At 35.5% G+C, this 16,339-nt stretch overlaps 1 protein-coding gene across 1 annotated transcript; it reads right to left on the reverse strand.

Moving 5' to 3' along the window:
- Positions 1 to 444: 444 nt before the first annotated feature.
- LOC309668687 (uncharacterized protein C18orf63) lies at positions 445 to 16,080 on the reverse strand (the record flags this gene model as incomplete). The annotated part of the gene is made up of 13 exons (XM_082479162.1): positions 445 to 501; positions 3,005 to 3,121; positions 4,141 to 5,217; positions 6,342 to 6,525; positions 7,087 to 7,172; positions 7,266 to 7,362; positions 8,015 to 8,124; positions 9,473 to 9,549; positions 10,520 to 10,561; positions 11,760 to 11,871; positions 13,299 to 13,355; positions 15,191 to 15,269; positions 15,947 to 16,080. The coding sequence occupies 13 exons, from the start codon at positions 16,078 to 16,080 to the stop codon at positions 445 to 447; spliced, it is 2,229 nt and encodes a 742-aa protein (XP_082335288.1).
- Positions 16,081 to 16,339: the final 259 nt, after the last annotated feature.

Below are 16,339 nucleotides of genomic sequence, written 5' to 3' on the forward strand. Positions count from 1 at the left end.
GGAATAGTATTAAATAATATACATAGCTTCATGTTAATGATTTATGGTTTTAACTTCAGCTAAGATTCAAATGAAACTCAGCAGCACAAAAAAAAAAAGTCTAAATGAGCCAATCAAAATACAAATTTAAGCGAAATTCTAAGTTCTACTAAGTACAAGATGCCTTTGTATTTAACATTGCTTGTTTCACAACAACAATGAAAAAGAGTAAAGCTTTATTTGCTAGTATCCAATAAACCCAAGATTCTTAGCTTCTGTTACCTCATTATTTTGCTCTAGAAGCCATTTATTTAGTAAAGTGGTTCCTTTGGAGACAGCTGATATCATTATCATAATTCAAAAGAGTAGGAACTATTACAGATATGTGATACTATTTTAATAAAGAAAAATATTTAAAATTTGTAATGAGCATACCCAGAATTTTCTTCAGTACTCTAGAACATCCTAAATAGAAGGCTTACTTCTTTTGGCTTTCTTTAACTTTGAGCAACCTTCTTCTTTCTGTTAACAAAAAAACCAAACAAACAGGCAAAAAACAATAAAGCAAACAAAGCAGTAATACTAAGCTAGCAGTATTAGTATATATATTTAGTAGAACAGTATATATTAGTATATAGTATATATATACTATAGTATATAGTATATTAGTATATAGTATATATATTAGTATATATATTTAGTAGAACAACTAAAAAGTTGTTCCTGAGTGAAATGCTTAGTTGAACGATATGAGAAGTAATTAATAAAAGTTTTTATTTTCCAATGTAAATATAATTTAAAGTACATTTATATGTACAGTGGATATATAATTAAAACCAGAGCTATTTTGAAAATACCCTTTCACATGCTGGCAACCAAGACTGTCAAACCCAACCGATCATTTTTGGTATCCAAACTTGAGATAATGACAAAGGCTTACTCTTTCGAGAAGTATTTAGCAGTATCCCCAGTCAGTACCATTGTATTTTAATCCGGAGAGAGGAGGAATCAGACTAAGGATCACTGAAGAGTCCATCCCTACCCCAGTTATTAGACAAGTCCCTCTCCTATTCCTGAGACTCCAACTGAAGCTTCCCTAGAGCTGTGCATCCACCTCACTTGGCTCCAGCAGTGGTAGTGCTGCACTGGCAGTGTTGTAGGCAGACAGTGAGAATTTGCTGTCTCCTACTGCTTCCCAAAAGTAGCCTGCAGGGCTCAGGCTGGCACCCATGCTACTCACAGCCTGCCTGGAGAGAGAGCAATGGCAGGGGGCACTTGTGACTCATGACTAGGTCAGGACAGTGCCCCTTCCCCATCCCAGCAGTGCTGCTAGACCAGCTACAAGCTCTCTGCTTGCCCAGTCTGCCCAAGCTGCAGAGCTAGCTCCATGCTCACAAGCCCTAGTGTGACTGAGCCATTCCCAGTGGCAGGCAAAGGACTTCAGCACTTGATTCGTTTTATGGTGGAAGTCTCCCTTCAGTAGTCAGACCCCTGGGGTTGTTATTCATACAAACACAGTTATTTCTCATTGCTGTTTTTCTTTCCTCCTTTATGAGACTGACTCCTGACTTTACTGCTATAGCTTCGCAGAGCTGGCTCTGTAACTAGTCACTCAGTTGTGGCCCTGTGGAAGGTCCTTTCCCAGCTGCAGTTGGATGGGGCCAGTTCAGAGCAGCTGGGCTGGCGTTTCCCACACCAACTCCTCTCTTCCCTGCTGCAGCCTGAGCTCTAGGGTATGAGCGTGTTCCTGCAGCCGACCCCTGAGGCTGCTCTACTGGCCCTTTCAGAACTGCACAGATAGCACAGACTATGCTCTTTTAATTACCATTTAAAGTTAAAGAATTGTCTTGTATTTGGCTTTAAAGGAATAACAAAACAAAAAGATGACAGATAAAATTTAATGTTAACAAATGCAAATTAAGTGGAAGAATGTGAATTATAGATACATACTCTTAAGTTCTTAATCCACAGTTAATGAATATGTTGACAAGGTAAGTTTATATAGTGCAACAAGTGACTAGGCAAAGGCACTACAGATCAAGCATGGGTAATGAGACATCAAATGGTCACACTTGAAATGAAATACAAAAGGCAAGGGAACCTGGGTGAAAAGGGAGTTAAGTGCATGCAACTTTTCCTCCTGACTTATTTTGTAGAGTTATTGCACAGTATTTTCAGTTGGCAACTAGCAGAAATAATACATTCATATCTACATAAGAAAATAAAATTGTACTGAGCATTGGAGACTTGAGACCTGTTCCTTCTAATGGGCCTAATTTCTAGGGCGTAAAAACATAGAGAATGTGGTTGTAAGAAGGAGGTGGAAGATACAACTGAGTTTTAAAGAATTGATATTTAGAAACACAAGTGTTGCCCAGTGGTAGGTAAAAGCAATATTTAAGAATAATGAAAAAATATTTTGAAAAGGAATTTAAAAGTACACACTATTATCATTACAGCAGCATCCAGAGGAAAAAGTATTAAAAAAAAAAAAAATCATATTAGGAATCTATCTAATTGCTGCTGCTGATCCCATCTAGTAATACAATAACAACTTAAATACATTAAATAATTAAGAGAATATAACTTTTAAAAAACCCAGAACAAATTACAAATAGCTTTTTAGAACTCATCTCTGCAGATGCTGAATTTAAGCATCTGCTTAATTTTTTAAGCACTTAAGATGAGACATTTACAGAGCCAATAAGAATGCCCACAATTATATTGGGCAGGATAAAACTGTTTTTTGTAGAATCAGAAATTTTGCTTCAGAAACATATTTACATTAAGTAACATCACTAAACGTTTTCATTTTAGTAGGATCTTTTGCAGGCGACAAATGTACGCTTGAAGTACCAGTAACATAATCAATGGTTAAGGTCAATTTTACCCAGAGCAGGCTCAATGTTTCTTTGTTTCCCCATTTTAACTGTAATATGCTAAATGAAAAAAAATAATTCTTTTTTATCTTTTAATTTAGGACCCTGTAGACTGCATTAAGGGCTGTATGTGTAAGGTTTATTACCTGTCGTCTTCTGCAACAACCTTTCTTTACAGATGCTTCCGTGTTGCTCTCCTTGACTGAGGAAGTCAGCTTTGAGGTCAGTGTTTCACATGTCAGATACTCGTTCCCTGTAATCATCTTAAAATATAGAAGTTTATACCTTCATTAGCAAAAAAAAATCCAGTATTTTTCTACTTTTTAAAATTACCTACTTTTTCAAAAGGTGTCCACATAACACAAAGTTGAAATAACCTACCAAATTACATTTTATAAGTGAAAAAAGTACAACACATTTCATTCATGTGCCCAATCTGTGAGATATCATCCTCATAAAAATTGCACTGAAATCAGCTCAGCTATTTATTTATTCTATGACTGTGGGTACTACATAAGAATCATAGAAAATTTAGCTTGTAAAGTACCTCTAGCGGTCCTCTAATCATAACTTTTACTCAAAACAGAGCTAACTTCAAAGTTAGATCACATTGCTTTGGGTCCTATCAGATCAAGTCTTGAGAATCTGAAAGGATAACAACTCTACAACCTCTCTGTGCAATTTGTTCCAGTACTTAACCCCTCTCACTCTGAAGATTTTTCTTCCTTATGCCCATTAGGAATTTTTCCTGTTGCAACTTGTGTTTTTAGTGAAACTGCAAATGAACTTGTCCTGGTTTGAGGACAGTCCAGCCCAAACCATGAAACTTGTATTTGCAAACTTCCATGTTTGTCTAACAGCACAATGCCTCACACACACTGCAGCCACCACTACACAACTGATGAGGTTTGAGACTCCTTCCAGAAGCTGTTCATTAATATGGTTTCTCGTGCAGACGGACTGAACACTGAAAAATTCAGCATGTTAACCTCACACAATTCTTTATAAACTGATAAACTGTCTTAAAGGAAGGAAAACTAATTACCCCACCTTAAAAGTAAAAAAGTGTGTATCTCTGACAAGACACTAAATCATCTTCCCTTTCACAAAAAAAAAGCAGCAGTGGCTGAAAACATTAACTTATATGGTAGAAAGTTTAGAAAACTATATTGAGAATGATGGTAGAAAAATATGAAAGCCATACTCTTTATTGCTTAACATTGTTTTAGAATATACTGAATTTGAGAGAACCAGTGAGAATGAGCCCTGTTATTTACTGTACCTGTTGAAAGTTAGATTTTGAATGACGACCGGTTGTGTTAGCAATATAGTCCTTAGAATGGAATGCTGCTTTATTTTCTTCATTTTTGGCGATGTACATCATCTCATTTAAGACAGATTCATGAATATTTAACCCTGCTCCTTCATTTGATCTCTTTGTTTGTTGCTGTGATAAACCAAAGTTTGTCATTTCATTGTCTAATTTACAAATCTGCAAAGGTACTTTCTTTGACTGGTGGTGTTTCTCAAGAACTTCTGTGATATTTTGACTTGCAAGTTTTTTCCCCCTTCTTGCACTGGAAGTAGGAGACGTACATGTATTCAAACTCAGATTGATGGTTGATTTCTGAAGCACTGACCCAACATTCTTAAGAAAGGAAGGAGAATTTACCTTTTTGTGATTGACTTCACTTGAATTCCCACCTAAAGCTGAGCTACCAGAAAAATCAGAATTAGTCATTCGTCCACTAGACTCTCTTTTCCATCGAAATACAGGTATACCATGTTTTGCATTTGTTTTTGTGTTAATTACCTGAAGTATGCTGCTATGACTAGGATTTTTGACTAACATATTTTGAACCGGTTTGTAAACCTGAGTTATGCTGGATTTGCACACAGTTGGCATAGAAGATGAAACACCCATAATTTTTATTGCTGAATGTCTTTCAGCATTTTCTCTTTTCTTCCCATCCATTTGATTTGTGGTCTTTCCATTCATTTGCATCAACTTTCCTTTGAAAATTGGTATAATTTTGCTGACTTTTTTGGGGGAGAGTTCAAAGGCTGAATTTACAGACATTCCCAAAGCCTTCACAACTGGTAACTCTGGTACTTGTCGTATTTGCCTATTATTCATTGATTTCTCTGTTGCTTCAATGCTAACCTTTTCTGTACCCTTACGGCTACTCGAAAAAGTGTGTGTTTCTGGCTCTTTGATCAAACGCTCCATCCAGTGGCTGTTTGCCATACTGCATGGTGAAGAAATTCTAGGCGAAGTCTGTTTTCTTGAAGGAGCCTGCGTTAGAGATACTACACAAACCATCTCACCATCCAATTTCATATGCTTAGATTTTATTTCCTGCAATAGAAAAAGAGTTGCTAAACTGAATGAATTAGATTTATAAATCTGATAGTGCCACCTAATGCATTGCTATATAATATCTACCTAATATACATCACAATATACAACCATACAGTTTCTTGTTTTGAATTAGAATGAATTATATTTTTAAAGAATATTTTGTTGTCACGATAAATGAAGGTTTGTTTTCTCCTCCCCCCAGTTCTTTGTTTATAAACTATGCTGGAATATTGTATTTCTTGGAAGGAAAGACTTAAATTACAGTCATTATCTTGATTTAGTGCTTTCCAACTGGCTAATGCCTGCCCCTTTTGAGGGGCTCTGCAGAGACTTTGACTGACAGGGCTCCTGTCTCTTAAGACTTCTAAGAGCATCTGTATTCTGAGCAAAAGACAGTTTGGATGTCTATAAAAACTGCAGATGAAAAAGAGGAACCATTAGCTTTGATCACTGAAGAGACATAAACAAGAACTGCTTTCTGAAAGAGGATTATAGTATTTTAGAATCTCTGCAATTTCTGTCACTATTCTTTGTTCAGAATTAATTACTTCATTTTTTCTTTCACACACTACTACCAAAGAAATTTGAGTCTCAGCCTTTGTCACAACCTCAAATTAAAGGAGTTTTGCTTGCTTGCCTCTTTTCCATTACCAGCCATGGAGTAAATCTCACAGCTTGAGCGTTTAAAAATGTGTAAGTCCACAGAACTTTATATTTTTCTCGATTTGTTTTTTAAAAAATAAATTGTAATAATAACAATAATAGTAATGATAACAATAATAGTTATCATCGTCGTTGTTATTGTTATTATGGAAGAGGGGTGAGAAAGTTCTGAATATCCAACTGTAAAATAAAGTCTATAGAATTGCAAATATTGACAGCAACTAATTAACACTAAGTCAAATTTTTTAATGTATTTGAGAACAACAACATAACAATGGCAAATAGCAACATGTTTAATTACACGTTTAATTACACATTTAATTTTAAGTTACATGATTGATAGTTGTTTGTTGTGAAAAGCATGGTTTTATGCTCTTACTGTGTTCTGAATACGATGAAGACCACTTCATACCATGAACAAAGTACATGCCATTACTATGTTTATAAAAAAAACTTACACGCACCGGAGCCCTGGAGAGTTCCCGTGTAGCATAAAATGCTTTACTTGTCATCTTTACTGGAAATCCACATAGATGTGAAAAATTGCGCTTCATGTCAGAAAGAAAAGAGTTCAACACACTTTCTGAATCTGTTCTAGGGAAATACTGCACTGGCTGACTTCGAATGCAACTTAAAGGGTACCTGAGTAAGTGTTCAGGGATACACAACAAGTTTCTTTACATTTCTATAATTATGAATCATCTTTTTTGAGAAGAAAGCGTGAACATGTCTAAAGCTTTTTTAAAAAGGTGCACGAAAGCACTTACTTTCTTAAGGGCCTGAAGCTTATAAAGTTACAGGACTCCAACATGATTATACCATACTAATCTACCATAATAAAGATTACTCAGTATAAGTAATCCTTAGTCTAGTCTTTCATAGCAGGAAAATTCTCTTTAAAAAAAATCTTTGTTGGCCATATTTTTACAGTAATTTAACTCTTCCTTTTACATCACCATTTAGAGAGGCATTATCATGTTTACAGAAGCTGTGAAGCAAACTGATCTCTTTGACTTACTATTATTCAATAGTAGGACAAAGTCTTCACTAAATATTTTATTCCAATTTGTCTAGTCAAGCAATTATCAACTAACTTCTATGAAATTATGGAAGATGAATATGTAGCACATTCAAAAATGAAAATTTAGAACTTCACTAGAAGTGTAGTATAGGAAATGTAACAAAAATATTCTGAAAGGATACGTAAAGAACCTTTCCCCTATTGGTCTGAAGTAAACACTTAAGTATATTTTTCTCTCTTCAAGATCCTCTGGAAGAATATATCCATACTTTAAAAAAAATGCAAAAGTGTATTACAAATACAAATTCAATGGGTACAAAAAAGGTAGGGAAAAATGAAAGCAGTGTATATTGTTTCTTACCAGATTCTTCCAGTGCATCTGAAATTCTTTATATGAATGGAAAGGAGATTCTGGAGGAATTATGTGGCTGATGTTTATGATTTGACCCATTTTCATGCTGTGCATAGGTAAAGAAGGGATGCTTAGAAATGGTGTTGTAAAACTCAGCTGAAAATATACTGGACTTAGGGAAAAAAGGTAAATCTTATTTTTCAAATTGAAAGTATTTATGGATTATTTTTATGTTTTGAGGACTAATAACTTTAACTCATAAGTTTACAACAGAACAATAGCAATATTTCCTGAAATATGGAAAAGAACTTGGCACCTACAAGTATTTTCTCATGTCTGGAATACTCATTACCAGTGAATGTAGAACAAAAGCATATATAGCATTACTTCTCATATTTTTATGATGAAAATCATAGGTGAAAAATCAAGACAGTTTGTGGCAAAGGTAGAAATTTTTTTTTTACATTGATTCTTTCTGCTAAAATTGTATTTGAGAAAAATTAATGCTCTTGCATATCACAGAAGAGCAGAGAGATTGCTAAAACTGAAATAATATTTAAATGTGTAATTTTTGATTCACTGATTAATTTTTCTTATTTTCCATAACATTGAGACCATAAAAGTAAAAAAGAAAGATTCCTGAATGTAAAACAGATGGCAAAACAGAAGTGTTCTTATCACTAGCATCAAATTCACAATTTGTATGGCAAACATTCCAGGAAATGTTTGTTTCTGTTGAAATGTAAACAGACTCCTACCTTGGCAAAACATAGCACCAGTTACTTAATATGGAATGTTGGTGAATAACTGTATTTTCATTACTGTCAAACAGCTTTAAGGTGTTCACTGAAATATCAAAATCTCCTAGCTTAAAAGTGAAAAAAAAATGAAGTTATTTGCAAATATTTCTACAGCAGAACAAAATTAATTACAAAAATAATTGTGTAGCACAATACACTGAAGTTTATACATTATTATTCTTTTATCAGCTCTCACAGACTGATTATTTCAGAAGATACTCCCATTATCAAACTGCACACTATCTTACGTTAGAGCCTACACTTCCAAAAGTTATGCAAGTACAAGGTTTAAAGGTTATTTAAATCATTGAGATGTAAACTTTATCTGAAATGTTTTAATAAATAAGAGTACAGAAGGAATTTCTCAAACTAAGAGCTAAAGTCCAAATCAGAGACATATATTTTACAGTCTAGTAATTGTGTATGCTACCTTGCCTAATCAAGTGCAAAGATCCAACCAACAGAATAAACAGGACATATAGTTTCACTCTGTGAGAAGTCAAAAAAGAGCACGCATTTTCACAATGTGAAACTATTTGACCGTAGGGGCCAATCAAACACTGAGAATTGAGAAACATTTTCTCTCTCTCTGGTCTACCAGGGTTCACATTTATTCACTGACAAGAAAATCTGGCCATTTCTGGTTTAGAAAAGTATTAATATGATCAAACTGATGATGAAGCCACATCATGATTGCTTCCATCATTGCTCTGCATCATTTTGGAATTGGATTCCTTTAGATAGCTTTAATGTTTAGGCTATCCAACTAGGTCACAGAAGAAATCCTGTTCTCTTCTAAGGAAAACAAGTTTGGATTAGAATTACTTATTTTGGAAGAAACCAGCAAGCCTGGCAAATAAGTCCCTGTATGTATGGACGTATTCAACAAAGGTGACACGGCTGTCAGAAAGGATGGCAGCTTTTCAACCTCAACCATAATTTCTTAAACAATGTATTAAGCTGCACAGAAAATGAAGCAGATTCCAGAATAATTATATACAGGGATTTTAAACATAGTGCTGACAACCTACCTGTAGCTTTACTTTTAAGATGTTACTCAAAACTGCCTATGTATTACAGTGAGACAGTGAATGCCTTCTAGAAAACACTGATAGTAGGAAATCTAGAATCATAAAGACACTTCACTACTATATTCTGTGAGCAGTTTTTGAAAGGTCTTTTAATTAGTCTAGAACCTCAATTTTACAATGCTTGCTAGAATGCAGCAATATAGATATAATATGGACGTTATGCACTTACAACAGATGCAGATAATCAATTAATATGATTACTGTCTAAAGGCAATCAGAAATAAGGAGTTTTATCCCCATCATAATAATTGCAAGTCACCTAACAGAAAAGAAGATAAAGATTATTAAGACAAATACAAGCATAGAAAATATCACTATTTTATACCTCAGGCAGTGGCAACCGAATTGAGCAAGCCTCCACACTGATGCAAAGCTGTCTCTCTGATACATTGAGGTCTATAACTAAAATAAAAGCAAAGCACAAAGCTCTGTTTTGAACTACAGTTCATCTGTTAGAAAGCTAAACCAAGTGTTTATTTAAAGTAATTGTTAGTCAAAAGACTGCATTTGAAAATCAAAAGGCTAGACTTCCTCAGCATGAAAATTAAAGTTAATTGCATTTTAACTGTGAAAAACAGAAGTAATAATGAATTACTATCCATACAGTACACCTCCCTAGGAACTCATGGCTGTCATGCAAATAGATGCTTGATATCCTTGATACACAAGCACACATTTTCAAAGCAAAAGTAGTTTTTGTAACCATTGGCTGTTCTGAGTCATCTAGCCCAGTTCTACATCCAGAAGTGGTCAACCAGAAAGACTCTATGAGCAAGGCAAGCATTTGCTGACACATCTCCAGAACATCCACCCAGGTCTGAGCAAACTCTAGCCTAGGGACTAAATGTATTATGTTCCTCGACATATATCCCTGTTACAAATTTAGGCTTCAATATCCCCAAATTTAATCTTTAACTTTTATACTGGGATAAAAACTTTACTTTGTAATTTCCGCAACAGCTAAGCAGCATGCTTTGTGACTTAACTTTTGTGAACAGCAAACATAGTACATACAGGACAGTCACTTTAGCTTATTTTTCTGTCTATTACTATGGAACTTTCACATCACTTGCAAGACTCATAAATTGAGGCAAGTACATTTAATTGTAATAATCATAACTTTAAAATGGTAAATCTCAATCTATGGCTGTAGAAAAAATGCCTTTTTTGTGGGTAATTTTTCAAAGGTGCAGTTGAGCTGACAACTGTTACATACAGAGCATCATGTGCCATCAAGTGTATTTTGACAGAGGTTATTTCAGCATGAAAAAAAAAAAAGACTTTGTGTTGGCAATACCAAGATCATGGCAGTATGAAAGCACATAGCTATTCCTTGCTTTCACGTTTACCCTTAACAGAATATTGTACTTACCAACAGCATTTTGCCTTCCTGAACAAGACAAAAAATCTTTTCCTTAATAAACAAAATAGATATACATTATTATCTAAATCATATGCCTAATGTCTATGCAAAAAAAAAAGAGAAGAAATCACACAGCTTCATTTGTGTGCATCATGAATGTGGAAAGGTTTGCTCATTTTAAGGAGAGAAAAAAACCCTCTATAAATTAACTTTTACTGAGTCATTAACATTGTATAAAAAAAGAAAGATATATGAAAGTATACTAGTGGGCAGCAATTTATACATTATTTTTTCCTCCCAGTAAGGAAATTATACAGAGTTATTTTTAGTTGACTAAGAATTAATATATTTCTCAAGTTAAAAAGCAAATCTGCATAGTATTACTACATATTTTACCATATATCATCAGTTTTGCCCAGCTTAAGCAACATATATGATTAGACAATCTGCAGGTACCAGGGTCACATTGCTGTTAGTCAATGGCTTCCATTGAAATCAGTTTTATATTAGCTACCATCTAGCCCTCTACTTCTAGCTGTTATTCCTGAATAAGCTGATTTCATTCAGAGAGCTATATATTTTGAAGATATTGAAAACAAGATACTGTTAATATTGTGGCTGGAAATAAGACAATAACATATACACTTTTCTCAATGTATATTTGGAGTGATCTATACTTAATAAGAGCACACCACAGTATCTGAAACACATCTGGTTTTCTATAGTTTGGTAATTCACATTTATCCTACACAGGAGTTAGTAGAGAGATGTCAGGCAAAGGAACTACCATCTAAAAAGACAGAGCTTGGTAGAAGGAAGCTTGACAGAAAAACACTTCTGTATTAGAAAAGCATGCAACCCATGTGCAGAAGTGCCACTAATGAAAGTACGAATCTGAAAAACAAGCCAAATTTTTAGAAGACATTTGCTGACCAACAATATCTGGTTTGGAAATTATTAATCTGGCATGTTGCATTCAGGTGAAATAATTATTTGATCTATTACAAAGCTGTGGAGGAAGATGAAAAAGTGAATGATATGTCCATTCAGATTGGTAACTTGGATAAAGGAACAATAAAAATGCAATCAAATAAAAAAAAAAAACGATAAATTAATGAAATAATTGAGTATAATGAATGAAATAATGATGGAAATAAAATAATCATAGAAATTAAATTATGGAAAATAAATGCAACAATAAAGAACTGAAAACTAAATGTTTGATCTCTGACCCAGGTAAGTCAAATACCTTGCACCAAGAGATGACCAGCTTTGTTCCATCTGGGTGCAAGTCTGGCTGTAAGTGTGTAGGAGAGACAGGTTTGGAGAATGTCTGGACTAACTGTTTGTGGTGCTTCCAGCTAATAACATCAGTGAGAAAAGAAAAGAAATATATTATTAATAATTTAACATATTTTTTTTAAAATGCTTCTGTCAAAATTTTATCAAAGATACTGCTACTGCACCTTGGAACCAAATCTTAGTATGTGTTACACATCTTTACATTTCATCTACTTAGCTACATGAGGAAGTTAACAATATTTGATGTAGACATTTAGATTTCATGTGTCATCAAAGTAAGTTGCACTATAATTCATTTAATGTTTTCATGAAGCTGGTAACAGACTTGGGGAAAAGATTAATTGAACTATATGGAGTACTTTACTAGACAGGCATCTCTTTCTACACAATAGGCACAACATCCAAAATTTACATATAACAACTCTGCTGTCAAACTCAAGACCAGAGACAGTTTCTTGCAATCACAAGAACAACAGACAAATGCAGCTTTGTTCACCCAGCAGTACTACCTGCCTGACCGCTTGCCTGTCCTGCATAGCTTCCTATTGACAGCATTAGTCAAGAAAAATAAAGTGATTACAATGGGTTAAAAAGAGTTAACTAATACACCTCCAAGAGGATGTTTCTAATGAGATCCTGCAAGGATCTGTTTGCAGCTCATGATTATTAAATGTGCTTCACACTAATAACCTGCTGGTGTTGGAAAATCTAATGATGACAGGTCGGTTACACATATCAACATAAAGCAGTTTTGTAAGGTAAGCTGATTTGAACAGTACATGTCCTACTAATCCAGATATACATTTACACTTCTTGGAACAAAGACAAATACACCCAACTGGCTGTCTAAATGAATCACAAGAGCTACTGGCTTTGATTACAATCAGTCTTTTGACTCAGCAATTTTAGTGTATCCACACGTATTCATAAAGCCCACAAACGTCACATACTAGAAAATAGTAAAGCATATGCATAATGGTCTAAAAATATATCAGCTGTTAAGCTCTTGGGTTCCATTTCTTCTCTATGTTTTTCTTTTATTTCTCTGAGACTGTCCTATACAGTCTGGATAAACCCAAAATGTGAACGGGGAGACAGTTCAGCTGTCTGAACACCCCTGCCTGTGGAACCTACAAGGGCATATGCAGAGGGGGTGACACCAGTAGGGGAGCTGCAGGTCTTCGGCCTGAAGGGCAGGTCTGTTATTGCCTCGAGGTCAAACCTCAACACCCCTGAGCGGGATCCAACTGCAGCAGAGAAATCTAGTGAAATTGCTTAGGAACTTCTTAAAACTTTTGACCCTGACAAAGTATACTTACTATACCCAGATTCATAAGAGATTTTGTCAATGGGACAGACTTTTTTACCCTGAAACTTGGCTTCTGTAGTGCAAATTGCGTGTCCTACGAAAAATACTCATCTCTGGCAACAGCAATTGCAGACAAACGTAACAATCTTAAGAACTGTCACATCTTTCAGCACTTACAGTAGCTCCTTGTTTCTCTATGTAAGCTTGACATATTCCTGATTTGTAAAATGATATCTAAAAATAAAAAAAAAAATCAAGTGTCTGAAATTAAGGGGTGTTTTAGCAAATCATAAATTAAATTCTGGTCCATTGGTGACTTTGCCAAAGAAAAACATGCTAAGGAATAGTTATAGCAAACACCATATCTCATATTTTGAAGGAGAATGATAACTAAAATTAGTTCAGGCATTTGTCATAGTGTAAGCTCATTTCCATCTAAAGATACATTAACAAGCAAGCAAAAGACTGCCCAAAAGAAAATCGCAGAACTCTGCCCCTGCTGCTCTCATTGTGAATTGGGTGGCATCTTACCCATTGAGTCGGTTCCATTCCACAAAAGGTTCACCATTTTAAAAGGCCATTTCATCAAAAGAGCAGAAGACATAGGTTGTCATATACATTACTAATGCACAAAAATAAAAGTTTGCTTTGAATGTTATAATTTTACTTATCCTTGATCCTCAAACAAAACAATTCATAGAGAAACATGCACGTATGTGTGACACATACACTTGATTACTAGCCATACTTTGGTTCAGGCTGACCAAGAGCAATAGGCCTCACATCCTTGGGGTGAAGTTGCGAGCTGGAAAGCCATTGGTTCATGTACAAGGGCATGAAGGGGTCTTGAAAAATATTTCAAAAGGTGGTTTTGAAACCCCAAAATACAAGATAACCAAAGTACAGAACAAGATATCAGAGCTAAACTTGTCTATACTATTGACTAGCAACCAACTACTTCACCCTATAAATATTAAAATCGGGATGGGTCCAGCTGGAGCTCTCCCTGAATGGCAGCTGACCTGCATGCCAAGTGACTCTCCCCTTGAGCAGGGACGCCTCTCAAGGTGAGAGATTCCTTACCTGGGACTAAGAGATCCTTCCTTGCCCAAGGTGGAGAGATCCCTTACCCGCGACAGATCCTCAGTAAGTGACTGACAGCACACTGAATTAATGCTATCAAACATTACTAATCCGTGTAGCGCTAATCAGATATTATACACATAGTATGGATAATTCCATTAAAGATGAACTGTTGACCAAATCTGAGACTGAGATTGGATCCAGCCACACCTAGGCTCCAAAAAAGAGTTTAGAAAGCAAGGGAGTTCACTCTGAACCTCGTGACTCAGCAGGAGGCTCCTCTTTACTCTTCATGGCTCCTTTGTATGTTTCCCCCATGCAGTAATTAATAAGGTGAACCTTGCTATCAAACTTCTTGAACCTCGTCACACCACTGTTAAAATTTTGTTAAATTTCATCAAACTTACTGAACTCCATCAAATGATTTTCTTAGGGCAACTAAGATGATTAAGATGATTAAGGGCTTGGAGCATCTCCCATATGAGGAAAGGCTGAGAGAGCTGGGACTCTTTAGCCTGGAGAAGAGAAGGCTGAGGGGAGACCTTATTATGGTGCACAAGTATCTAAAGGGTGGGTTGAAGGAGGATGGAGCCAGGCTCTTTTCAATGGTTCCCAGTGACAGGACGAGGGGCAATGGGCACAAGTTGGAACACAGGAAGTTCCGTTCAAATACACGGAAACACTTCTTTACGGTGAGGGTGACAGAGCACTGGCACAGGCTGCCCAGGGAGGTTGTGGAGTCCCCTTCCCTGGAGATTTTCAAGACCCGCCTGGATGCAGTCCTGAGTAATGTGCTCTGGGCAATCCTGCTTTAGCAGGGGAGTTGGACTAGATGATCTCTAGAGGTCCCTTCCAACTCTGAAAATTCTGTGATTCTGTGATTTTACCTCAACAAAACATTTTGCTGATTCTCTCTGAGTGAGGTGCATTCCGCTCATCTGCAACAGTATGTAACTACATATACTTATTTACACAGTGATACTGACCGCCATTACAACTGAAATTTGATTTAGTGTTCCAATAACAGGTGCAGAAAGGACGTCTTGATGCAGGAATAATAACTGTCTATAAGAAAAAGTTTTAAAAAATAAATTCAGTACTTGATTTTCTCAGCTTATATTTATTTTCCCCAACTTCTGCAAACATAATACATTCCACTTTTAATTGGTTTCCAGTGGTTCAGTATAATATATTAGACTAGTCCAAGAGTACTTGCTCTCAACCCACGCACAGTGGTCTAAGACAAAGACTACAGGCCTTTGGCACATGAACAGAACTCTCCAAAAGTGTTCCTTTTGGCAGAATTTCTCATTTCTTCCCTTTCCTATTAAAGGGTATGACATAATTCTTGGTGAACACAAAGGAGCATACATACGCTTTCCGAGTGTTCTGTTCACTCAGTCTCAACCTACATAAAGCAATACAATAATTCAAAATATGTACCTAAAGCATTCCAACTTTGCATGTGAATATAGATTAATTTTAACAATTAATTCCAAGTAGGTGGCCTTGTGAGTTTTAGCTGATGACATTTAAAACATAACAGAAGTGCATTTTTATCCCTGATACCCAGCAAGTCCCCTATCAAAAAAACCCCACAACTATTTTGAACAATTTTGTACTGTTTGCTGCTGATAAGAATGTTGCTGATTTTATTACAGGTAATTCTAGCACTGCTAATAAAATCCTTGAATAACAACAACCAACAGCTTCTTAAAATAATAACTCTCAGAATTCTTTACCTGCAAGTCTTTATCTGTGTATTTCTTATGTCAGTTTCTGGTATCTGAGAACTCAGTGTTACTGTAGTGGCACAGAGTTTTTGTAGCTCTGGCAGACTGACAAAGAACAGAGACTGGTGCCTGGTGTCATTCATGTTATTGTTGATTGGCCCAAAGCAGCACCCGGGTCTTAAAAGAAAAAAATTAATTTATTTTTATAAGGCAGATATTTGTTTACAGAACTTTATAAGTATATGGTATCAGGTAAATGAATAATCAATTATCTTCTGATTAAGATTAGGTGGGCAATATAACATAATTCGGTCAATTAAAGCAGACAGCTCAATATACTTTTGCTATAAATAGTGCAATACTTGAGAAAATAATTATTTACAAGAGTCAAAATATTCAGAG

This window comes from Vanellus vanellus (genome assembly GCF_965231255.1).
Source record: "Vanellus vanellus genome assembly, chromosome: 2".
NCBI classification, from domain to species: Eukaryota; Metazoa; Chordata; class Aves; order Charadriiformes; family Charadriidae; genus Vanellus; species Vanellus vanellus.